The following is a 26,076-nucleotide window of genomic DNA, read 5'->3' as shown; positions in this document are numbered from 1 at the left end:
GTGTTCACACAAAACTGCCTTAACAGATTGATTCCTAACGAGGGAAGATGTTCACCTGCATGGAAAATTGTGGATGTGACCCTTATTACTACGGAATTCATAACAGTAGAACAATTGTTACGATGAACTGATATGACAGGGGATAATAGCATACAAGTGCACTAAGTGTATGAAAGAAAAACAGGAAGGATGTGATGGTTTGTTGCTGATAATAATATGCTTTAGAGTTGGTGCCCAACTTGTAAATATTTGAACAGCAAACTTTTCACGAATACAAACGTTTAAAGAAATGGTGAAAATTTATTTTTAATTTATTTTTATTTTGGCATACCAGTTTCCAAACGGTGATGGTAACACGTAAACTGATGCATCGATAGAGGTGGGAAATAGTAAGCGCCCCCTTCGTCTTTTCCGAGGAGAAGGTGTAAAAGAAGCAAAAAAAAAAAAAAAAAAAGGGAACATGCTATAGATGATCTTCTGGTTTCCACATCTACCCGTTTTGAGCAGTCAGTGAAGTGCAACCTCTCCGTCGACCTGAAATTCCGCATAAAACCTCCAGCAACGAGTTGATACGCAGCCGCTGTCTCTGCTTCATGGTAAATAATTGACAATGTATATTGTCTTTTTTTCTGTTAATTACAAAGGTGGTTTTATTTCTTAGTGTTACAATTGCTTTGGGTATTATAAGTGTCATGTGTGCACCTTATTGTAAATACCTCTACCTGGGGACTCAGAACAATGAGCCACGTGCACAAGCCACCCCGGCTCACTGCTCCAAAAAACCCTGCTGTTGCCTCCCACCCTGCGGAGCTCTCCACACTGCAGACATCTACATTTAAACAATTAGAAGATGCTGCTCCAAAGCATCAGATGAAGACCTAGAAGTACGGACGTAATTCTCGTAACACATATTGCATATGGAATTAAAAGTACCTGCCCTGCTCCATGTTGCAATTAATTCACAAATTTTTGAGGAACAAACTAATTCACAGTCCTGGTTAAGTTTAAAAATTAGGGACCGACTGGGTAGCGTTGCAGATAGGCATAACATTTTACATTTATTTATTTAGCAGACGCTTTTTTCCAAAGTGACTTCCAATGAACTCTGTTTAGTGTTGCCAGCCCACACACCTTATTCACCACAGTGACTTACACTGCAAGATACACTACTTACACTGGGTCACTCATCTATACATCAGTGGAACACACACACACACTCTCTGTCACTCACACACTATGGGGGAACCTGAATAGCATGTCTTTGGACTGTGGGAGGAAACCAGAGCACCCAGAGCAAACCCATTCAGACACGGAGAGAACATGCAAACTCCACACAGACTGAGCAGGAATCAAACCCACATCCTCTTGACCCACACAGGTGCTGTGAGATGGCAGCACTGCTTGCTGTGCCACCATACCACCCTGCTCTTTCACTTTAACATATGTTAAGTAAAGACAAGCAACTAATGGAATATACAGTACCGACCCCAGCTGGTGTTACTGAAAAGATCCACAGGGAAACTAAAAGGAATAGATGCAAGTCCTTACTCTTTTTTTTCAATTTTTACTTGTTCTGTACAAGAGACGATGGGCAAAAAGAGAACCAGGTTTTCACCTCCTAATGAATGTATTGGACAGACCCTCCTTTCGAAGTCTCAGACCTGCCATCATGTTTGCAGGAGTACATTCACACTATCCATATGCAGAGAAAAGGAAACACACAGACGTGGCGATCACAATGCGTGGCTTTACCGGTGACTTTTCACAGATGTGGCTTTTAGCCCATGGAACGTATTTGCATTTCGGAAATCTATTTACCTTTTCTGTGAAGAGCCAGGAACCTACAGCAGCAATTGATGCTGAGAACCGAATAGAGGGAGTGAGCTGTCTGTGACACACAAAGAATCTATTCCATCGCACACAATAGCGGAGTTCTCGAAATACAGAGGAACCCACTTTCTTCGGGGCCCTGCCGAGAGAAGATGAGCGCTGCATGGATTCCCCTCGCCCCCGTGCTGCTAATTAACTAAATGCTATAATGAGCTGTCCTCTGCTGGAGCGGCAGTGCTAGTGCTCTGCAGATAATTGCTGAAAGGTATTGCCCTCAGATGCCACGGTCTCTCTCTCTCTCTCTCTCTCTCTCTCTCTCTCTTTCCCTCTACTGTGAGGTTGTGGTGGTTGGGGAAGAAAGGAGCGACGGTGGGCGGGCGGCTGGGCGCACGGGTCGATGTGTGGATGGTGAAATCAGCCGGCTGTAAAAGGGACGAGGAGTTTCTTCTGCATTTTGCAAGTCAAAGATCCTCTGGATCACCTCAAAGTACCACGGGAGGAATGCACAATGTGGAAAGGATAATTATCAGAACAGCTGAAGAGTTAGAGGCAAATACAATTTTAAAAAAGTTATGAAGTAATGGGGTCATTATTTACATTTATTTACTTTGCAGACACTTTCCTCCAAAGCGACTTCCAATGAACTCTGTTTAGTGTTACCAGCCCACACACCTTATTCACCACGGTGACTTACACTGCTAGATACCCTACTTACGCTGGGTCACTCATCCATACATCAGTGGAACACACTCTGTGTCACTCAAACACAATGGGGAACCTGAACAGCATGTCTTTGGACTGTGGGAGGAAACCAGAGCACCCAGAGGAAACCCACACAGACACGGGGAGAAGAAGCAAACTCAGCACAGACTGAGCAGGGATCGAACCCACATCCTTCCGCACCACCCTGGCACTGTGAGACAGCAGCGCTTTATATACACATTATACACTATAAACATCAGCAGGCTGTTTTTAGCGATAAAGTAAGATGCTTTCCTATAGACGTAAACTTCCTTAATATGCAATCTGGAGCATTTAAGAGCAGCACAGCACTGGGGAAAACACTTTGACAGTCGCATAGTACGCAGTACTAAGATAATACTCAAATTTACATTCTTAAACGAAGATTGGGTTGCCACAGGCACTCTTTAGAACGTCAAAAGACAGCTCGTACAGGTGACACCGACCGCACAGATAATTCACAGCGGGCTATGACTGATGGTCCTTAGTGGAGACCAGAGCTCCATTGTACCCTTTTATTAGGACCTTAAGAGTGGGTTGCGTCTCTAGAAGAGCATCTGCTGGTGTGATGGGGTGCTGTTATCAGGTGGAGACAACAAAGACCCTCCTCGCCAACACTTCTTTGTCACAGGGAGCACAAGCATATTTTGAGAAATGCGCCCAGGGTTGCCATGGTTTCCTGTGGCTTCAAAAATTTCGGACTGAAATGATGCTAAACCAGCAATGTGAAAAAGCAACGTCAAGCTCACATTCCAGCGTATTTGTGAAATCGCTGGAGTTTCTTTCTGATCTTAGGCATTTACAAACAAAATAAAATGAAGCAATGACGCTTCACATCAAATTCTGGTGAAGATGCAGTTTTTGATTCTACGCCAGGTCGAGTGCAACTGGGAACATTCTGTGCTCACTGAGTCATCAATGGGAAGCACCAGAAAGGGGAGGAATCACCGAGGGGAGGAGGATGGCTGGGGAGCGGCTAGAGAGGGGAGGGAAGAAGAGCATTCTGGGACTGAAACTGTATACCAGTGACCGAGCTGATGCCACCAAACTCGATAAAAATCAAGGTTTTGGTTGATTTAGGTGTTAGATCCCAATGCATCTTCTCCAGTTTGTACATTAAAAAGATATAAAAATAACTAATTGCTCTAATCGAAAGATTTAGACTAGAATTAATATTTACCTTTGTATTTATTTAGCAGACGCTTTTCTCCAAGTGACTTCCAATGAACTCCGTGTAGTGTTATTGGCCCACACACCTTATATACCAACGTGACTTACACTGCTAGATACACTACTTACACTGGGTCACTCATCCATACATCAGTGGAACACACACTCTCTGTCACTCACACACTATGGGGGAACCTGAACAGCATGTCTTTGGACTGTGGGAGGAAACCAGAGCACCCAGGAGAATCCCACACACAAATCATGCAAATCCCACACAGACTAAGTGGGGATTGAACCCATCTCCTCTTGCATAACCCAGACGCTGTGAGACAGCAGCGCTACTCGTTGTAGTACTGTGCCGCTTCGGCTCTAGGATACTACAGCTGGAGGTGGGAATCAAACCTGTGACCTTGGGGTTCAAAGGCAGCAGCTCAAGCCAGTACACTACAACTGTCCCCAATTATTTGTAATTGGGGACAGTTGTAGCGTAGTGGCTTGAGCTGAATTATTAGTAATTATTGATGGTCAGAAGAGAGAAATCTACTGAAAACTTGGAGATCTCAAAACCTCACAAGTTATACAGAAGTCTTCAAATGTTAAGATGGATTAATGAATGACGACCTCTTGACCTTATGTTCGCAAGGAAACTTTCTGAAAAGTACAGGTGGATTACTCATGTTTTATCATTTAAAAGCTACATAATTGGAGACCATTATTTTAGAAATTTGAGACCATTATTTAGAAAAAAAAATCACGTCCATTAAAGATGTGAAGCTAGGGCGTCAATCATCGTCTGAAAATAAACCAAGATAAAGGAATCAGGAAAGCAACCTTCCACTTCAGTCTCCCTGGAACCCAGTGGCTTTTTTTTTTGTTAATTTCAAAGCATCAGAGGAAAAAATTTCTCATCTGCATAAACGTGTTCATTTACAGCCTCGAAATCAATTAACCTTCTCCGTTCACCTACTCCTCTTTGGCTCAGATTGGCTTTGATCGCACATACAGATGACTGGCATTTGTGCATTAAGATCTCTTCTATCTTTGGACTTATTTTTGCTGTACTAATGTTTTCAACACCTCCTCTGAACACTGTATAAACCCTGAGGAGATGTCTAATATTTGCTTCCTATTCCAAGCTCTACGTTCCGAGCACATTTTTTAAAGATAGCACCACATTTCAGAAAAAAAAAATATGCAGACAGCACAAAGAACCTTTCAACAGAGACAAGATTAATTAAATAAATTAAGTAAACCTCATTTTACAGATATGAATATCAAACTCTTGTATTTAGTATGTTAATCAAGATGCTATTTCCCTAATGAAAGCACTAACAGCCAAGGACTATATCAAAGGATAATCAGTGGGAGCGGTATGATGGAATAATGTGGGGAATTTTAATAAAGCACGCAAAATTATATCCACTGTAAATGGACATTTCTGATTAATAGCCGGTGGCTCTATGGATCTAACGCATCCTTGAAGCTTTCTGAGGAGGAAATGTGCTCTGTCTGCAGAGCAACAATATACAACAATACCACTTACATATGTGGCTGATTATACTGCACGGTGTTACATTTATTTTTTTAGCAGACACTTTTCTCCAAAGCGACTTCCAGTGAACTCTATGTAGTGTTATCAGCCCACACATCTTATTCACCAAGGTGATTTACACTGCTAGATACACTACTTAGAGTGGGTCACTCGTCCATACATCAGTGGAACTGACACACTATGGGGGAACCTGAACAGCGTGTCTTTGGAGTGTGGGAGGAAACCAGAGCACCTGGACAAAACCCACGCAGACACGGTGAGAACATGCAAGCTCCACACAGACCAAGAGGGGATCAACCCACGTCCTCTCGCACCTCCCAGGTGCTGTGAGACAGCAGCGCTACTCGCCGTGCCACCGTGCCGCCCATGTATTAAAGAAACGATTATGCTGCACATTTGTTTTACAAGGTTTCATATGAAAGAAATGACCTCGGTGAAGGGTGTTTCACAATTTCCTTAAATGTCAAATATTAATGAGAAAGTAAGGATACTGTAGGACAAGTTAAACCACGTGAAGTTTTGAACATGGAAGCAGGAAGCGCTTTCAGTTAGACATTTGTGCTCATTTAATTTCTCCCTTTAAAAAAGCAGCTGTCACAGACAGGAATTAAGATTCACCCAAGCAGAAAAGTTGATTAACATAATTATGTGAGGTTTTCATTGGTACAAATACTAAAATTCTAACACTGCCTCTTGTTTTTACTTGGCCAGTGTTGATGGTTTCTAACTGCTACTGAGCTACAGACACCAGAGAGCCAGAAAGTCCCAGTCTTGTGATCTTTTTTTTAAACTGATATTTTAAAAAAGCATTTTAATACTAAAAATGTGTTTTCAGTGAATTAAAAATGCATCTGGTTTAATATATAAAGTTTCAGCTGGTACCTTTAGACCCAGGTTGCAGGTTTGAATCCCACCTCCAACTGTAGTACCTAAGGTACCTACCCTAAATTGCTTCAGAAAACCTGCCCAGCTGTATAAATGGGTAAATAATTGCAAGCAACTTAACACCGTAAGTTGCTTTGGAGAAAAGCGTCAGGTAAATACAAAACCTGAGGAATGATTTAAAGGCCTGATGGGTGTCGAAGACATGCATTCGCAGCACGTGCTGCAAATGATCAAGGAAACAAATTTATATTGGAAACACCCCTAAGGTGTCACAAGGGTGAGTAGATCCACTGCCACCAAGCAAAGCCCATCCCCTTCTTTCTGACTCCTCCCTTTTCTGACCCCTCCCCTTTACGACTCCGTCATCACAGAATATTTCTCAGCAGCTGTCATGTGTCTCCGAGTTCATCGGGCAAGGTGCCGCCGTGTTGACGCTGCGCTGATGCCATCCGATTTCTTTAGAGTGCAGTCAGGAACGGGGGGCCGGAGGCATAATTGCTTTAGACTGTGTAATGGCTTTGAACCCCTAATCCAAGTTCTGCAAGGGCCGCGTTGGCCCCGGGGACCAATCGTAAGCATCCAGTGGTCATGGCCAAGAATTACAAGCAAAAGCATTAATCAAGCATGCCTTCTTTAAAGCTAAATGCATTAAAAGACATTATTCAGTTTCTTCTGACATTTGCTCATTTAAGACTGGTGAAAGTATGTCAGGCATTTTTGAGAAAGTCTTATATACAGTACCTCATATAACCCAGTTAGAATAGCGATATAAAACTGTTAGAGCTGCAAACAGCAATGTGGATGTGGAACAAGGCTGCGGGTTCGAGTGGCTGGAGAGTTTCTGGTACTAAATCCTGAAACAACCGCAGTGTTCGGCTTCAGTTATTGTTGGCAAAATATCCCGTTGCATAAACAATCTGCGAAACCGTAAGCTGCATCACTCCCCTCTGATTTAAACATCTGCTGTACAATTAAATGGTAACAAGTGGTGTGAACATGTTCTTAATAAGGTGTAAATAAGAAGAGCTCAAGCCGGTCCTGCGGTTCACTGGTGGTTCCAAAGCAATAGAGAGAAGAATGGTTGTGAATGGGTGTTGCACTCACGACCAGAGGGAGCTCCTGCCTTGCGTGATGACCCCAGTGAACTTCGTCAGCCGCCTGGCATCCACCTCGAACCACTGCAGCGGGTCATTCCTGCCAGCGCACCAGGCGCCCTCGTAAAACTCGTCCTCATAGATGCCGGCCTGTAGAGGACGGAAGAGAAGCTAAAAGTAGTGCTATGGATATGAAGTAGAGAAGGATGGACAGTTCAGGCTTAGTGATACACTATGGATATGATGGAGCATGGACTGGGTTCTGTGGGCCAGAACAGTAGAGAACAAGTTGGGTCCTATAGAAGAAAGGCAGGTTGAGTCATATATCTAGGTGATATAGCCCAGACGGAGTGTAGAGTGCATCTTAGAGCTCAGACAAAGAACAGGCATGGTCCTATTGCCAAGATGAATGGTGGGATGGGCTTAAGTCCAAGCTGAAATGCAGACCACAGGGATACAAAATGTGTTACAAAAATTGTTTTTCTGGGGAAAAAAAAAAAAAAAATCGAAAACTTGCGGGTTTCGGTGGGTTTCTTCCTTTCAAACCCTTCCAGCGGAGAAATCGGGGATCTGTGACACGATCAGCTTGGGCACGAAATCTGCTGGCGAAGATCACAGAGGTTTCTGGAAGGAGGCTCCGTGCAATTTACAACAGAGCCCTGAGCATAACCAGAGCGCGTGGATGCGTCTCACGAGGAGCGTTTGCTCGTCACTGATCTATTAGGCGTGCTATCCGCAATCAGCCCCGTAGCTGGGTTAAGCAGTTCAGGAATGGCTTGCATGTGTATCCCTTTTTTTTAGCATCACTTAATTTAGGGTATCTACAAAAATAAGACACATTAATCTTCATTATCACTGGCACAGTGGATAGGAATGCATTATTATTATAGATATTTAGTAAAAATGCAGTGTCTTGGTAATCAATAACATGAACAGTCTTGCGGATAGGGATCAGATGGAGTCACATGGCAACGTTCTGTATATGCGAAGCAGATTACAACACCCTCGAAGCAAAACAGCTTCAAGTACAATTCAGATTGACACTATGACCTATGAAGGAGGTATGCAAAAATCTGAAAAGTTAATAAAGATAAAATTAGAAATATGATGATTTCATTGAAAAATACGCTTCATATTCTTCTCAATATTCATTAAAATAACAAGGTAATGCACACTGGGAAGGGTGTCACCCAAATATGCAGGACCAGGCACTTAAACAAGGAAAATTCTTACAGCGGAACTAGTTTTTAAACAGGGAAGCAAGCGAAAAGTGTCTCCGTTTGACGTTGGTCTCATTGACCATTTGTGACCGTTTCTGCGTCAACAGCTTTGACTTGGGGACGCTTATTTGAATTGTTTTAAAGCTTTACCCTAATACTCCAAAAGCCTAATGTAACACAGGCGCTGAGTCTGAATGCATATGTAAACATGAGGCACAAAGGGTTTGTTTGTTGGGTTGTCTATGGATACTGCGCACCACGGCATGTGTAAGTCATTATCGTAATGTGTTCCAGAAGCCGCGAGACCAAATGATGAGACCAGCGGCCGACAGGATTCGAGTTTATATCGTGACGTATACTCTCTTTCAGAAGACATTCTTCTTCTCGCAATTGTCATTCCAGTTTCATTAAATCAGGGGGAATCGTCCCTTTTTTTTTTCTTTTGTCCCCCAATTTTATCTTTTTTTTTTGTAATGTTTAGGAAGGATTTTATTTTAATGAGCATAAACTACCTCTACATTAAAATAGTTGCTTAGTTATCTGCATGCTAACAGTTTAGGTTTCTTCAGTTTTGGAAGTGCTGCAATTAATCTTATGGATGCAAACTGATGGTGTTCAAAATTTACATATCGACAGTAAAATAACTCAATAGACCAGAAATCACCGTGCTTTTATTTGATTCATCTGGGACAGATTGAAAAGGAAATCCAGAAACATCTATGATCTTATTTTCCTATTGGGAAAAAGAGTGGTAAATTAATAATGTTTTTAATGTCTTTAAATATGTGTTTTGTTTTTTTTTTGTTTAATCTTTCATTGAATATGTTAATAGTGAATTGCACTGTAATATAGCCAAATAAGGATAAAGACTAAAAGTTTAATAATATATTAATAAAAAAACTATTGTTCTCATACAGGAAATTGTGGAGTGGCATCCTGATTTGCACCGTATTGTGGTCTGGTTTAGACTACTAAATAAAACCGATTCCTAAAAAAGCCATCCAATAGGGAACTCGCAGCATAAAGCCGCTTATGAAATACAAAATGTTGGAGCATTACCTTAAAATTCAAGCAAGCTCTGAAGTTTATCATGTTTCAAACTGAATAGTTTTAAGCCTGTTCTGCACTTGTCAGATGTAAAACATTTATTGGATCATATTTGATCTTCTTTTTAAAGTACTTAAAGGGGTCTGTAAATACACAGTCTTACCACTGCAATATGAAAGTTCCTTTGTCTCCATGGCAACCCAGACTTAAAAGAAATCAACTTCCAAAAAAATTATTTTTGCGGGTCCCTGGTTTGTAGTTTTCAGAGGAAGGAAGTGTGTTGTTCTGGGATTCATATTTTGTCAGTCCTCATTTCATTAAACATCATAAAGTTATACAACCAGTATGTGTGGAAAACATGCATGAAAAGGCCTGCTACTTATACTACACATTTATAGACGTGTCAGGTTAAATCATTGCAAACTGTGAAACAATATGTTATACCTGTTAGGTGCTGCGGAGCATTAACATTTCCGTTGTATTTAAGAAAGAAAAAGTATGCGAAATAGATTAGAAAAAAGATGCTCTTAATTCTCGGTTCTGGCTCCGTTGTGGTGGAATGACCTCCCCCTCTCACTCAGAACTGCTGAAACTCTGTCTTCATTCAAGAAGGGTCTGAAAACTCACCTCTTCCAGACTCACTTCACCTAACATCTCTCTAGCTCATGTACGATGTCAACGTTCATCCACCGTAACTTTATGATCATCCCCAGGTAACCCTTTACAGAGCCGCTTCTCCTGTATTGTATGTAAATGCTTGCGTACCTCACAAAAAAAAAAATTGTAGGAAGGTGATCAGGATTCATCTATCCTGTGTTTTATGCACCTACTTGAGTGATGAACATCGGTGCATCAAGTGGAAAGTAACAAACTAGGTTTACTTAAGAATCACATGTCTGCAGCCATGTCTCTTGCGCCTAATGTAATGTACAAATTGCATTTTCGCTGAGATGTACATTGCTTTGGACAAAAGCGTCTGCTAAATGAATAAATGTAAATGTAATTTCTATCATTTTGTTCAATAATTTACTATATCATTAACGAAAGTACCAGTGAGACATACTGGGTCTTTTCAGACAAATTTTCATGAATATAAGTTAAGCTTATGTTATGTACTTTGCTCTCATACTGGCTGTCTGCAGAGAGGTTTCTGCATTTGCATTAATTTTTTTCACTGACATTTCCCTCCAAAGCAACTTACAATGTCAAGCTACCTATAATTAATTTACCCTTTTATACAGTAGGGTAATTTCTCACAAACACACTTGCTGATGCCGCTTTTCCCAAGCGAGGTTGCGGCGAACCGGAGCCCAACCCGGCAGTGGAGGGTGCGGGGCTGAAAGGGGAGGAGACACACCCAGGACGGGACGCCAGTCCATCACAAGGCACCCCAAGCGGGTTTCAAACCCCAGACCAGCCAGAGAGCAGGACTCAGCCAAACCCGCTGCACCACCACACCCCCCCTAGGGTAATTTCTATTGGAGCAATTCAGGGCAAGTACCTTGTTCAAGAGTAATACAGAATACAACATTAGTCTTGAGCGAACCAGAGGACTCTGAGTCCAAAAGTAGTAGCAAACTGCTACCTCGTTTGAGTCACACGTATTTGACTGCATGTCCAGATAAACAAGCAGACATGAGGTACATATTGTTTAGGATGTTCTAAGAGCCTTAAAATGTAAGTTACCTGGATATTCAGACGCCCTCGGTGCGCTCCCAAGCTGTAGCGCCGCATTGTGGAGGCATGGAGCTGGAAGTCATCAATTTTCAGAGTCTCCAACCCCATGGGGGGGCATTCTGGTGGAATAAACACAGACACACTAGTTCTTATCCAAAAGGCATGTAAATGTCGAAGGCACATCATTGGTCATTACATCTATCGGAACAAAACAATCTAACTACAGCAGCCTTCAGTAAATGTTTATTGGTAAAGATATCCATCCATTCATCCATCCATCCATCCATCCAATGGATTGGCTCAGGTTGTGGTTTTTCAAGAGCCTATCCAGAAAGCATACTATCTGTGGTAGGGTACACCTGTTTCAGGACACCAGTTAGACACAGTCTAATCATACACACTCTCTTCACTTACACATACACACTTCAAGGGCAATACAGAGTCACAAGTTCACCTGAAACACAAGTCTCTGGACTGTGGGAGGAAACCCAAGCCCTCAAAACCCACATGAGCACAGCAGTAACACTGAAACTCCACACAACTGAGCCAAAGAACGCACAGATTACTTAACTACTACTCTGTAGAATACCACGGTCAACGAATAGTAAAGCAGTAAAGGTCTAACATAATATAATAATCATTACTACTGTTACATACAATAACATCCTTTAGCTGGTAGCATTGTAGTTCCAGCTGCTGCCTTTAGACCCATAGGTCTTAGGTTCAATCCTCACCTCTGGCTATAACAGCATTGAGTAAAGTACTTACTCTAAATTGCTTCACCCAGCTGCATAAATGAGTAAGTAATGGAGAAAACTGTCAGCTCAATAATTATACGAGCATGTTTTAAACAGACCACATTTTGAGAATGATAAACTAATATTGTGCAAGTTAATTGCAATAAATTTTCATGCAGTGCTTTGTACAGTCATTAGGTAATTGTTTCAAGCAACAGTACTAGGGGTTGACACAACGCCAGATTCCTCACATGAATAATACAAAGATTTCAAAGGTCTTATGAGACCCAGCACCATCAACGACCTGTCTGTCCAGTATCTTCCGAAAGTATAATTTTCCAAAAGTGGCGGAAAAAAAAAATCAATAATGCTTGATTTCACTGTTTACAGGCATTTAAACGTCATTAGAATTCCTTGTAAGAGATGTAACGCTCATAACTCATACTGAGATAAGCAACGAGCAGCACTGAATCTGTCAGCCTTACAAATCTTCTTTTGGATACTTTGCTTAGTGTCACAAGATATGCAAACAAAAAAAGGTGGCAAAACTTAAAATGTCAATTGCTGCCTTCACAAATTCAGTTTCTGACAAAAATTAAGAAGTGTCCAACTGAAGTGTTATGTAAAGTCTTGAGGTGGCCCCCAGGAATATAAAAGAAATAAGAATGCTGTTAGCAGATGTCATGGATGAATGCAGCCTACACTTACAAATAAACGTTTTCTTCTGCCTCACTGAATGCTTATTGACAGATGTCTGGTATCATTTGCAGGTGAGATGATATGTATCTGCTAGCGTTCAAGCTTCTGTTTTCCTATCTGATTGGAAACCAACATATCTATTGCAGGGTGTTTCTCTTCTCTTTACTTGTTTTACTTAGATTTCGTCAACCATTTGTCCATTTTAGGGTGACGGTGACCCGGAGTATACCCAGGAAGCACTACATGCAAGGCGAGTGAGGTACAACCTGGACAGGACATCCAGGTTGCTATCCATGAGTGTCCATCATCAGTAATCCCTTGTGCAGAGCTGGGTTGTGATGGTCCACAGTATATTCTGGACTCAAAATGCATGAGGCATCCTACATCCTGAATTGATCTCCAATCCATCACAAGGCAGAAACCCACACTCATTCACTACCACATACACACAGACACACAACAGGCAATTTAAAGTCACCATTTCACCTCAAACACATGTCTTTGAACTTTGGGAGGAAACAGGAGCACCTTGATGAAACCCAAGTGAAGACGATGTGAGCTGGTGAAGAGTGTATGGAGTTTGCCTTTGTCTGTATTTGCTTTTTGTCTTTTTCTTAATTGAAGCCACGTCCCCATTCTGGTTTTGGCTGAGTTTTTTATGAGTTAAAATGGCTAAGTTTCCATCAAAAAAAGCAACCCTGCTGTCCTTGACCTCCAACCTACCCAAATGGCTACCTCAACCCTCAAGGGAAAACATTCAAACTCGAGAAGATTTAAATCTGTAAAATTTTTCCTCATATAAAATGTTCGGTAAAAACAATAGAGGTGAAGAAAAGATGCACCGTTTGAAGGGAAAAGCAAGTTTTGAGGTCATGTTCCAATGCACATCATGTTTTTAACTGCAGGAATCCTTCAGAGGCTGTTTCTGAAGGGTGAACAATTATGGCCCATTGGAGAGAATAAAATGCTGCATTAAAATGTTATTGTTCAGTTGTTTAATTATGATTGATTTAAAGTAGAGTAAAATAAACTAATTATTTAATTTTCATCAAGAAAAACAGGGGCAAATTGGTTTGTTGTCAAGGTAACACATCTTTCAGTACACAAGTACACTAGATGTAGTACTGGATACACTTAATGCGTATTTCAGAATTTTTAGAAAAGTTCCCCCAGCTCAGACAGGTATCAGTTGCCCATGGACTGCTTTTTTAACATATAGCAATATTTTTTATCGGTATGTTACGGAATAGACAAATTTTTATCATTAATCTGGCAATAACGTGGTTGTGTTACATTTTTCACAAAAAGGCTTATTCAAGGCAGGTTTAATGATGATGATGGTGCACAAGCTTGTGAGATGATGGACTTGACTGACGGCAGATCCTTCAGTGAAAGATTATCAGAATTTGCATACAAGACCACAGGGAACCTTGGGTAGGGAGAGGCATCTGTTGCCTAAACCCCCACCAAAAAGAACCAGAAGCGATAGCTCATTTGAAATGCAAAAGTGCTATGAACGAATCCCAACATGTCCATCACCCTTGTGAATCTCACTTTGGCCGAAATAGAATAAATCCAAGCAGCGTGGCAAAAAAGAGCAGCAACACGGATGCTTGTAGCAGCACAAAAGCATCAAGACTTATAAATGACATGACTGTTTCTGTAAACAGTTGAAATGCAGTGTAGGGTTTGTGCTCAGTCATTCTCAAGGAGGTTTCGATGGCAAGACAGTTAACAAAATAATAGAAATTTAACGATTTTCTTAGCTAGCTACTGCATTAACAGACAGTGCTATACGTTAGGTGTATTTTATGGACGGATCTATGAATCCGAATTCTTAAGGGGGAAATGTAGCAAAGCCGTTAATTCTTTCAATGTGCTCCACGTAACCTCCAAGCAAAATAAACGATAAATTTTTCACCAATGGAAAATACAGCAAATTCTTAATGCGCTGGGGATCTCACTGTTTGGCTGAGCCTGCCAAGCAGTACTTCCTAGCTTCTGATTGATCTTGGGAATCGCTTATTGGGACCCATCGTGCGATCGGAGCATTCTGGAATTTTCCTTGACTCCCTTGTAAAGTGCCATCAAGTTTGGTTTTTGCGGAGAGCTGATAGCTAACAGCTCCTCGATTCAATCCTTCTGCCTCCAAACCACAGCTTTGGGATTTCAAAGCAGGTATTTCCTCTTCTGCATCAGTCCTTCTGTTGACGTACATACAGCATCACTGCACATGGTTTTCGTTAGTCCACCGTCCCATGGCCAAAACTGTCCTCGACTGAACAGCGGAAACGGTTAGAGCAGAGGAAGCCACCCTAGAACGATGTTTGCAGCGGTTTTCCCTCGGGGGACAGGAATTGAATCCTTGGAACAGCTATCTGCCACAAGAGGCACAACGACCCAATGGGTTGATTTTTCACCACATTGAATCCAAGAGGCAAAGCTGAATTTATTACACTTTGTCACTCGCATTCCAGCTCGTGTCATCCTACGACTCAGCTCCCAGATGCAATAAAGTGTTGCCCAAAAATCAACACTTAATTATCATTTTGTCTTTGTCTTACCATTGATACGTGTGCTACTCTATGTGTCATTCTGTGAATTCAGAGCGCGATGAAACAAACAAACCCCCGGAGGAAAACCATGAGTCATGTGTCACATGAGATTGAACGGAGTGCTTTCTCCCTGTGGGCCTGGCAAATGAAAGGCATTACAAGTTTTCCATTGCATTATGGGTCTTTTATATCTACAAATTAAATCTTATATTATATCTACATATTAAAACACGTTGCTCCGACTAAATGTCCAGATTACGCAGAGTCAGAATAATAATAGAAGCTATTTAAGCATTCAGTGATAGAGGCAAAATCATATTTTTCATTTAAATGGCAACAAATAGTGAGATACATTGCTTTTAATTACCAGGGGCCTTAAGGTGGATGATATGAAACCCTGAAAAATACAAGACATGGTGGATTCTGTAATGCATTTATGTTTACTGTTTATCATTGGATGCACTAAATTCCCATGGCTGGCAAACTGGATTTGATTAGTTAAGATTTAAAAAGTTGAATGTTTAAATATACATATGATTTGTGGATTTTTTTAGATTTTAGAACATTCACAAAATAAGGAAACGGTAACAGGGAATCAGTTATTGCACAAAATTATTGCAAAAAAATAAACTGAAATAAAACACTTTAACAAGAACGTACAAAGAGATTTTCCTTCATTGTTTTTGTTTCGCTTTGAAGAAAATAACCTTAAATGAAATTTGCAATTAAATATTTTCAGAGCCTGGCTGTCTCTGCTCATTGCATTTGCAAATTGTGTTTTTGTCACTGTTTTACTTTATAAAGTAATAAAATCAGTAGACATGAGTGTATCACTGGATCACCCAAATTTAAAGACACCCGATTTTTATGGCATTTGGGTTTAAATACCTACAGCATTCATTTACATTTCAAGATTTTCCCACCATTAGTGGCATCGTCAGAAGTGGAACACAAAATCGAATCATGATGTCGTTTAATATTTGCTCCAGACTGCCGCAGAAGCTCTCTAAATATCAACCAAAATTCAAATGAGTCAGTGGAGCCTCCATCTTTCCAAGTATGATTTCACCAAACAGAAGAGCAAACTACAGCAACCACATGATTTAACTAGTCTGACTCTGCCCTGAATCACTGTCACTGAAATAAAAGCTCCCAAATGCCAGTGCCACACAGCTGCACTTAAAAGAGGACTGTTTATATGAATTAACTTCCCTAAAAATGTCCCCAGGAATTAAAAAGTTATATATATAACTTTAGGAACCTTTTCGACTATTCTTTGGAGGCGATTAGTTGGAGGTCATCTTACCAACTGAGAACTCGTGAACTGAATCTGCTGTTGGGGAACTCATCAGTTGCTCCATATCTCAAGTATCCCTTAAGTCTTTTTAGAATAGACCTGTCTAATTAATGCCACGACAAAACTGTGAAATCATTAAAAGAAGTAATTAAGATAACGTAGCCTAATGGACTTGACAAAATTTTATGGCTATTTTGTCATTTAAATTATGCATGGTAATAGAACAAGGAAATCAAAGAGAGAAAGAAGAAAATATAAATCTGTTGAAACAATTTAGACTTAAACCCACTGATAAAACTACTACGTTAGATGAACAGAGGTATTCCATTATCACAACCTTCACAACGCCTTGATGTCCGAAATTTCTGGAATTTCAGGTTTTTTCTGCTGCGAAACAAAAAATGCGGCAGTTATTTGATTCTTTCCATATTGTTTTCAGATCGGTAGCAATTTTTGCTCCTTGTGCTTTATGCTATACACCAGCGTTTCCCTACACAGATTTTGTAATTTATTACAGCGATTAAATTTATATTTAATTGTCCACCTTTGAACAGACATATTTTTATGAACTCTGCTTTATTTGAACAGCTGCGTTACATTTTAACAGCCTTGGTCTTATACGTCCTATTTCAGGATGTCTCTGCACGAGTATTGACCTTGTGTGAGTCATCATACCGATTATATCATGCAAACAAAGTGCTGAAGCAGAAGAGTTTGTCTTTTTTTTCCCCCAAAAACTCATCCTGACATTTATTGCTGTAAAAATTACATAAGATGTGCTCGGTCGATCTGCCGATACACCTGATTAAATGTTTGAAATCGTGAACGCTTAAGGAACGTGTCGCTTGTTTCCTGTCATGACGAAAGAAGGAGAAGAGATGATGCTCTCCTTATGTTTAAAACAGGTGAGATGCTGTAGTTTATCTCCATCTCAGTTCACCTGCTTTAATTTTCCTTTAATTTTGCCCTAGGAAATAATCATCTCAGCCTACAGCATCAACACATTTCTGCTGAGTTATTACAGTTATCACATCACAAACAGGTCACCTTTGTGTTATTACTTTGTACTGTTTTCCACTGAGGTATTCTTACCACGGCAACAACCTTTAAGTGGCAACCTTCTTTTTTTTCCCCTCAACAATACAACACTGACACATTTCGTTGACTTAATCCGCAACCAGACAAGAACGGGAGCCAATGAAAATAAGACGGTGCTGCTGCCTGGACTCGTCGGAGACACGCAATCTAAAGTGGCTAATGGACAACTGGCGCTGGAGTTGAGAACACTGTGCCTTCTGTTCAACAATCGGAACATGATCCAGGGCAAGCGGACCAAACGTTTCATCTTCAAACAGGGCGGGATGCATCTGTCACTTGGTTTAATGCAGTGCGCGTGCCTCCTTGTCGAGCGCTGCGTTTCCTCAGAGAAAACATTGGAAAAGTCTGCTCTGGTTGGATACGGACCAAGCACCATTACCTCATTTGTCTCACCCATGTATGCAGATTTTGTCTAATACCATTAAAGGTTGGAGGCATACAGTTATATTTAGCCGATGCTTTCTCCAAAGCACCTTACAATGTTAAGGTTACAATTATTACAGTTACAAGCTTACAATTATTTACACATTTTTACAGCTGGGTGATTTTATTGGAGCAATTTAGGGTAGGTACCTTGTTCCTGGGTACTATAGCTGGAGGTGGGGATCAGACCTATGACCTTTGGATCCAAAGGCAGCAACTCCAACACCTACACTCCCAGCTGCCCCCCTTATATCCATCCCATCTCCCAACAACATAGATTTACCAAAATCCGTAGGCTTTCGCGGTTGGTGTCAACTGACTGGAGGTTTTGAACAAAAACCTCCAGTCAGTCAATATAGATTTACGTTGTTCTTAGGGTAGGTGTTTACGCTTTATTCAGACACACTCCAGGGCTGGATCATCTCTTACTTACTCTCTTTGACAGGCTTGTAGTGCTTCTCCCCTTCACTGGCACTGTTTGGAGTTTTCAGACCCCCCTTCTTATTCTTTGGAACTTTGTTATTATTTCCGTTCTTTCCTGCAATTGAAAAGGAGCAGAGAAAAATCAGGACAATAGCGTCAAAGCAGTCGAAGGAAAAGCGGAAAGCTGCCATGTACCCATACGGAGAGAACGAAGACGCAGGTAGGGAAGGACACGTTGGGTTTGCTGTGAACATGCTAAAATACTGTGCTCTTCAGAGGATTGCACCTACACCCAACGGCTCAACTACAGTCCAGATGGAAGGTTCTTGCATTTCGCTCTGTTGCTCGTGTGACTTTTCGGAGATTGTATGGGTTCCAAGGCTGTCTGATAGACTGGTGATGTATCAGGAGAAAACCTTGGTAGCACTGTGTCAGTGCATCAATGCTGTACCTGTGCCACCATCACCCACAGACTCATACAACGTTGACATGAAGTGTCATGCATTACATAAAGAACTCTCAAGATTTTGTGCACTTTTGTGGTATACTGATTTAGGAGCTGGGCTTCTAACAGAAGGCAGCTTGGTCAGGCGTCAAGAGTAAAGCCGTATTTACCGGAACATGCTGAGTGAAATCTAAAGTTATTATGGTGCTCAGAATATAAATACACTAGAGACAAACTGGTAAGTCCGGCATGATGTCCTGCGCTGATTTCTTAGGAACACCATGCATGTGCTTCGTGTTCCGACGCAAGTGAAAAGGAATTATTTTTGGCACAATGGCCAATTACATTGCTGTGATTCTTCGCTCAGAGAATGAAATATAATGCACACCCTTCAACGAAATGTGGGGCGCTAATGAAATAATAGAATGCAATAAAATCGGGCTGAGAAACAGCTGGTTGTAAGGAAAAGCACATGGATTGTAAGAAAAAACTATTATAAGTTAATGGTTATTAGCAGGACAAAAAGGTGGAGAGAGAGCCAGTCCTTTAGTGACTCATGAGAAGTTGTGAAATTACTACGTTCAATCATTAGCTAAAGAGGGAAAAAAAAGAATTACCCAAGGTTATGCTTGGATTGTAATCCACACTAATGTCAGAAGTGAAAGACGTGAAAGTTTTAAGGATTAAGTGTGTGCTGTACCCTAAGAATTAATATTAATTAATATAGTACTTAATATTCTTAACACTAATTCAAATTTATATTCCTAAATACAGAGTTAAAATCTACATTAAAACCTCTGCTGACGCCAAACTAAAATATTAGTCTGACTCAAAATAAAAACAGTGTCTCACAGTACCTAGTGGGTTTAAACCTGGGTTCCGGTTCAGTCTGTGTGGCGTTTGCACGTTCTTCCTGGTGTTCACGTGGAATTCTGCACACAATCCGAACATATGTTTCAAACAGACTGGTGACTAAATTTCCTTGAACTGGTGGGTGTGTGTCAGTGAATGAGTGTGTGTGATTGCCCTGCAATGGAGTGGTGTCCCTTCCTGGGTGTACCCTGCTTCACACCCTGTGTTTCCATAATAGGCTCCATATAACAGTGACCCTGCATTGGAGAGAGGGTTGATGAAAATAAGGAAAAAATACATAAAAAATAAAAATAATGAATAAGTCCTTGTGAAGGCCAAGAGGTTTGTGTCTCTTTGTGAGTTCAGAGCCCATCAGAGGCTTGATAATGAAAACCAATATAAAAAAATCCAAGGCAGGAGAAAGGGAACCGTTACATCGCAACATAGACATTTATTCATATGTTATTTATTCCTTGATAGTTTTCGTTTAAATGAAATGCAATTATGCAGCACAAATGGAATTATCTTTTTAAGTAATGTGCAATGGCAACTTACAGCAATTTACCCTTTTGTACAGCTGGAAAATTTTTACCGGCACATTGTAGGGTAATTACTTTGGTACCGTGGGATTCAAACCTGTGACCTGTGAGTCCAAAAGGTTCAGCTCTGACACTACCACACCATCTGCTGCCCCTTACTGTGGACACACACAGAACATGACGACAGTGAAGGAGTTTACCCACCGCGTAGGATATCATGTTAGTTGAACATCACAGTAGGCAGAGTTTTGCCAAACTAAAACTTTATACGTAGGGATTCCAAATGGGACTATTACGAAAATGTTACATGTATGAACACGTGACCTTCCCTGAATGTCCAAACATGCTTTACCACTTCCTTCTGTCTCTGAAGAACAGAATCTGATGAAGTCTTGAGAAAAAAAAGAAGGACAATGGGAGTGGAAGTGTGCCGCTAGATGACGGTTTTAAGGAATAAGGGAGACGGTAGAGTGTTGATGCACACAGGGGAGAATGAGTACCGGAGCACTAAGAGGAGATGAGCACCGGGGCTGGTGTGGAACAACGTGTAAGATGTGCCGCCCAGCGTCCTGTAAAACTTTTTGACCCAGCGAGGTGGTCTTGTTGGCAGCTGTCATACAACATGAGGCAAACAAATGAAGACCGCGAGGCAGATGCATTTAACAGAGGCACCTTAGACACGTTACTACAGCAGTGTCCTTGCTGAGAGGACTCTTTGTTCGAACTGGGACATTTCACCGTCAAACATTCGTCCCTTCCATCGCTCTTTCAGTGTCAGCTCTCCTCTGTAATAACTGAAACGTTTATTTATATTTTCCAGCAAAGCGCCATTTACCAGTCGGTAGAATAAGAAGTGACCTTCTGCAACAGCGAGAAGCATTTTTAAACCAAATGTACGTCTGCAGAGAAAGAAGAGAAGCACTTGAAAATCAGTGCTGGGATGTTTAAATCACATCATCCATCCATCCATCCATCCATCCATCCATCCATCCATCCATCCATCCATTCATTTTCTTGGCCACCTAGTCCTACTAGGGTCGCAGTGGCAATAGGGAGAACAGAGCAGCCCAGACACCCCTGTCCCCCGCAACTTCCTCCAGCTTAACCTGGGGGATCCCCAGCCGCTCCCAGGCCAATTGGGAGATGTAATCTCTCCAGTGGGTCCTGGGCCGACCTCGGGGCCTCGTACCAGTTGGCCGTGCCTGGTGTACCACCAAAGGGAGGCGCCCAGGGGGCATCCTTATGAGATGCCCGAACCACCTCAACTGGCTCCTCTCAACGTGGAGGAGCAGTGGCTCCGAGTTCCTCCCGGATGGCCGAACTCCTCACCCTGTCCCGGAGAGTGAGTCCCACCACCCTGCGGAGAAAACTCATTTCAGCCGCGTCTATCCGCGATCTTATTTTTTCGGTCATTACTGAATCACATCATCCAAACCACAAAGGGTAAACTGGACAGAGGGCCGGTGAATCATGCGCAGGTGCTGAGCTGGAGCCGGGCTTCATCGTGCACTCAGACTTTCCCTGTCTCCGCGGGGCCACGGCGTCTGTTTCCCACGGCTGTCAGGGTGGGTTTCGGAGAGCAGACGGTCTTGATGTGAGATCACAGCAGCGCTAAGTGCTCGCTACCTCCCCGAGAAAAGCCATCTGCAGGGGGCAGGAAAGCAGGAAAACCCCTTGGGGCCTGATGGGGCCAATAAATCCGTCGCTAAAGTTCAGCTCCTCCCGATGACCATGAGAGCCATGTCTGACGTCATTAGCATCGTCAGGGTCGCGTTGGCACTCGCCCGTATGAGGAACAGCACTGCCAATGACAATGCCCTGGGTTCGGGTCCCACCTCCTGCTTAGTGCCCTTGGTTGAGGTACTTACCTTGAACGGGTACAGTAAAAATTCTTCCGTTCTATAAACGAGAGCATCCATAAACGGTGCATATGAATGCATTGAAACAAATAAATATTTAAGTGTTAATAAGCAGCTTGTGGCTAACTTTTTGTAGCTTCAAAACCGACCAAAGCCTTCACTCCCTGATTGATATCTAGTTTGAGCTTCACAGTAGTTCTGGTTTTCTTTCCCTTTGATGCAAGAGAACATTCTGGGCTCCACGCCTTAGTCGGGTTTCTATCTCGACTGCCTGCATCAGTCTGTTCACATTTCTTCTCACCATGTTCACTTCTGTCAGACTTTTAAACGTTTACGTCGATTGTATTTTCACATTTATGTTCATCTCATCTATTCACCGAGTGGTACAGCAAGTAGCGTTGCTGTTTCACAGTGCCTGGGTGGTGCATGAGGTTCTGGGTTTGATCCCTGCTCGGTCTGTGTGGAGTTTGCATGTTCTCCCCGTGTCTGTGTGGGATTCCTCCAGGTGCTCTGGTTTCCTCCCACACTCCAAAGACATGCTGTTCAGGTTCTGCCAGAGGGTGAGAGTGACAGAGAGAGTGTGTTTGTTCCACTGATGTATGGATGAGTGACCTATGGCAAGTGCTGGATCTAGCAGTGTAAGTCTTCCGGGTGCTCTGGTTTCCTCCCACACTCCAAAGACATGCTGTTCAGGTTCACCCACAGTGTGTGAGTGACAGAGAGAGTGTGTTCCACTGATGTATGGATGAGTAACCCCTTGTAAGTAGTGTATCTAGCAGCATAAGTCACCTTGGTGAATAGTGTATGTGGGCTGATAACACTATATAGAGTTCGTTGGCAGTCGCTTTGGAGAGAAGTGTCTGTTCAGCAAATAAAAGCAATTTATTGTGCAGATGATTTTCTCCGAAGCAGCTTGCAGGGTTATTGGATTAGGGTAAGTACCTTGCTTAAGGGTTCTGTAGCAGGAGGTTTCATTCAAACCTTGGTCCTTCAAGTCCAAAAGCAACAACTGGAACCATGGTGCTGCCTGCTGTTGTTGTGTTTTTTTTAATTTTCTTTTAAGGTCCTTCTAAATTGCTGGTATATTTTTATCAAAGAGTGAAGCAACAACAATCCCCCCACCCCCAGTCCTTCTTGGCTGTACTGCATTGTATGTACAAAGGTAGGGGTACAGTAAGTGCTGGCAAGTCAAATTCGGTGACCATGACGACCACTCGTGCCGTTTCCAAGGTAAGGTAGGGTACAGAAGTGGTTTACCTCTGAATTCTTTCACACAATTTGAACCGTGGGAGGAAGCCCACGCAAACACGGGGAGAACATGCAAACTGCACACAGAAGTACCGGCCAAAGTCCCACCATTTTCCTCACGTGGTTAAAACTGAGTCAGCAGAGTAAGTTAGGTAAGGTACAGCTCCGGTGGGTGGTCCTTGGCTCACAACATATGCGAGTAACGACCACCAGGGCTCACGACCGTCCTACTAACATTATTATATTATTTTCAAGTCCTGACATTCGGTCCAGTGCCGACCGCGCCATCTGTAGTACAATAACACGGGCTGGTCGCACGGCTACAAGACACCATAACTGCTATTGTTCGCCTCTCATTCAACGATTGGGTTTCTGCGACGACTGTGTTTTGTTGACAAAACTTTTTTTTTCTGATACCCTTCAAATTTCTTTTTATTTACAGTGAGGAGCAAGAGAAAAAGTGACTGCTCTGGTGGTGTGAAAAGGAAAAGCAAAAGACAGCAGATTTAAAAAATAGAGTAAGAATAAAAGCACAGCACGAAAACATAACTACAACACTGCACGGTGTTACATTTATTTACTTAGCAGATGCTTTTCTTCAAAGCGACTTCCAATGAACTCTACTTACACACTCAGTCACTCATCCATACATCAGTGGAACACACTCTCTCTCTCTGTTACTCACACACTATGGGGGAACCTGAACAGCATGTCTTTGGAGTGTGGGAGGAAACCAGAGCACCCGGAGGAATCCCACACAGACACAGGGAGGACATGCAAACTCCAAACAGACCGAGTGGGGGTCGAACCCACGTCCTCTCGCACCACCCAGGTGCTGTGAGACACCAGCGTTACTCGCTGTGCCATTGTGTCACGTTTACATTGTTACCTGTTGTGTCATTTTAATACGAATAATGTGCGAAATTAGTGAAAATATATTACAAAGCCCTATAACACAATGCAGCATTAATGCATGTGAATTGTTTATCGTCTTAATTGTTCCCACAATGCAGCTTTGGGGGGGGGGGGGGGGGGGGGGTCATTGGAGCAGAACAAAGACCACACGCTCACGTAGGCCCAACCGATTATGCTGGAACCTAAAAGTTTCTCCTTCGAAAGAGCAGCTCACTCTCCTCCCGCTGGAAGCAGATCTTGTGCCTCCGGCATGAGGAGCTCCGACAGCAAAAAAAAAGCCTTTTCTTTTCATCGCTACACGATATTTTGTGGCCGGTTTGGTTTCAGAAGTATTTTTTACAGAGTGTCTGACAAGTTCAAAGAATTTAGCCAACGTTTTATATCCCCAAAGAGTAACCACTAACTGTTTATTACTTGTGATCTCTGGCTTTGGGGGAGATTAGCCTGACGGAGGATTCGTCATGACGTAACGGCGGCTCAGCGACGGGCCCCCCTCTGCTGCCCCCTGTTGGCGAGAGATCTCCGCGGGGTGCGGAGCGCGCAGCACCGAGACGGCGGTCGCTTCACCCAGGAGCAAGTTAGCGAGTCAAATACAGAATGTTATCGTCAGAATTGTAAGCCGTAAAGCTCTTTAAGGCGCGATTTATGACTTGCGACGGCTGTAGCTACGAAACCATTCCAAGATTTTTACTAGGAAACGTCCAGAACAACAACAATTTCAGCCTGCTCTTAAAGTTTTACTGTGCTGTTTTTTTTTTTTTTTTTTGGGGGGGGGAGGGGGGGGGCAATTTACTTTACTCCTATAAATTTTTTTTTTTTTTTCAAACTTTGCACCAAAAAGCCGCGATGCCCCTCGGGAAGTTACGAGGCAGCAGCTGTCTCGTGGGGGGGAGAAGAAGGGAAAATAGAAGCTGCTGGGTGGAAGAAGGGAAGAATACCTGGCGTTGCATCCGCAGCCGCTCTGTCCGGGTGCCTCCCATTCTCCCGCTTGGCCTTCGGCTCTTTTTCGGCGGCTTTGGGACTCTGGAGGATGCGGGCGCCCCAGTCCCGCTCCAGCTCCTCCGGGGGGGTCAAGTTCTCCTCCGGGATGCGGTAGTAGTGCTCCCGTGTGAGCAGCTCCTGCATGTAGTAGTCCTCGTCATCCGCGATGAGGCCGCCGGCACCATCCAGCAGGAGCAGAGTAAGCACTCCCAGCAGGGTGAGAGCAAGGTGTGTTAGGGGATACCCCCTTTTCCCCAGGGGGGGCATTGGAAGCGGGGGGAAAGGGCAGCGGGGGGGGGGGGGTGGGGGGGTGAGTCCTGTTTCAAGCGGGGGGGCCGTCTATGGGCCGCTGCCCTCCCGGACTCTCACCCCCGCGCCGGCACCGAGTTCACAAACTTCTCCAGCGGTGAGGAGACACTGACGACAGCTGCAGATCCAGGGGGTCCATGTGAATCCGTAAGAAAAAGAGAGGAGAGGCTGAGAGCGACAGAGGGAGAGAGAGAAAGAAAGAGAGAGATGGATTTTCTGCTCTGAATGCTGGCAGGTGTGGTGAGCTCGGAAGTTGGTAAAGTCACGCTGGACGTCCCTCCTGGGGTCCCCCCGAGGTGCTTCGCAGAGGCTGGATGTGCTCGTTGCAGACACGGGGTAATCAAATCCGCATCTCCCCGGAACACACACACACACACACACGCACGCACGCACGCGCGCTCGCTCACGGCTTCGTCTGCACTCTGTGGAGCCCGAAAGACAGTTTGGCAGGATCCGCTTCCATGCATCCCCTCCCTCTCA

General features: G+C 42.9%; 1 protein-coding gene across 1 annotated transcript in view; it reads right to left on the bottom strand.

Moving 5' to 3' along the window:
* LOC108939742 (inactive carboxypeptidase-like protein X2) overlaps positions 1-25,560 on the bottom strand; it is a 46,730-nt gene extending 21,170 nt beyond the window's left edge. The window contains exons 1-4 of the mRNA XM_018761332.2: positions 25,245-25,560; positions 18,459-18,563; positions 11,226-11,335; positions 7,283-7,422 (exon numbers count right to left, since the gene is read on the bottom strand). Of these exons, the coding sequence (XP_018616848.2) occupies positions 7,283-7,422; positions 11,226-11,335; positions 18,459-18,563; positions 25,245-25,554 (665 nt within the window). The 5' untranslated portion in view covers positions 25,555-25,560. The remainder of the gene's footprint in view (positions 1-7,282; positions 7,423-11,225; positions 11,336-18,458; positions 18,564-25,244) is intronic.
* Positions 25,561-26,076: the final 516 nt, after the last annotated feature.

The sequence above is a fragment of the Scleropages formosus genome, chromosome 24, assembly GCF_900964775.1.
Source record: "Scleropages formosus chromosome 24, fSclFor1.1, whole genome shotgun sequence".
Taxonomy (NCBI): Eukaryota; Metazoa; Chordata; class Actinopteri; order Osteoglossiformes; family Osteoglossidae; genus Scleropages; species Scleropages formosus.
Note: the sequence above shows the minus strand (reverse complement) of the source record. Positions and strands in the feature narration are given on the sequence as shown.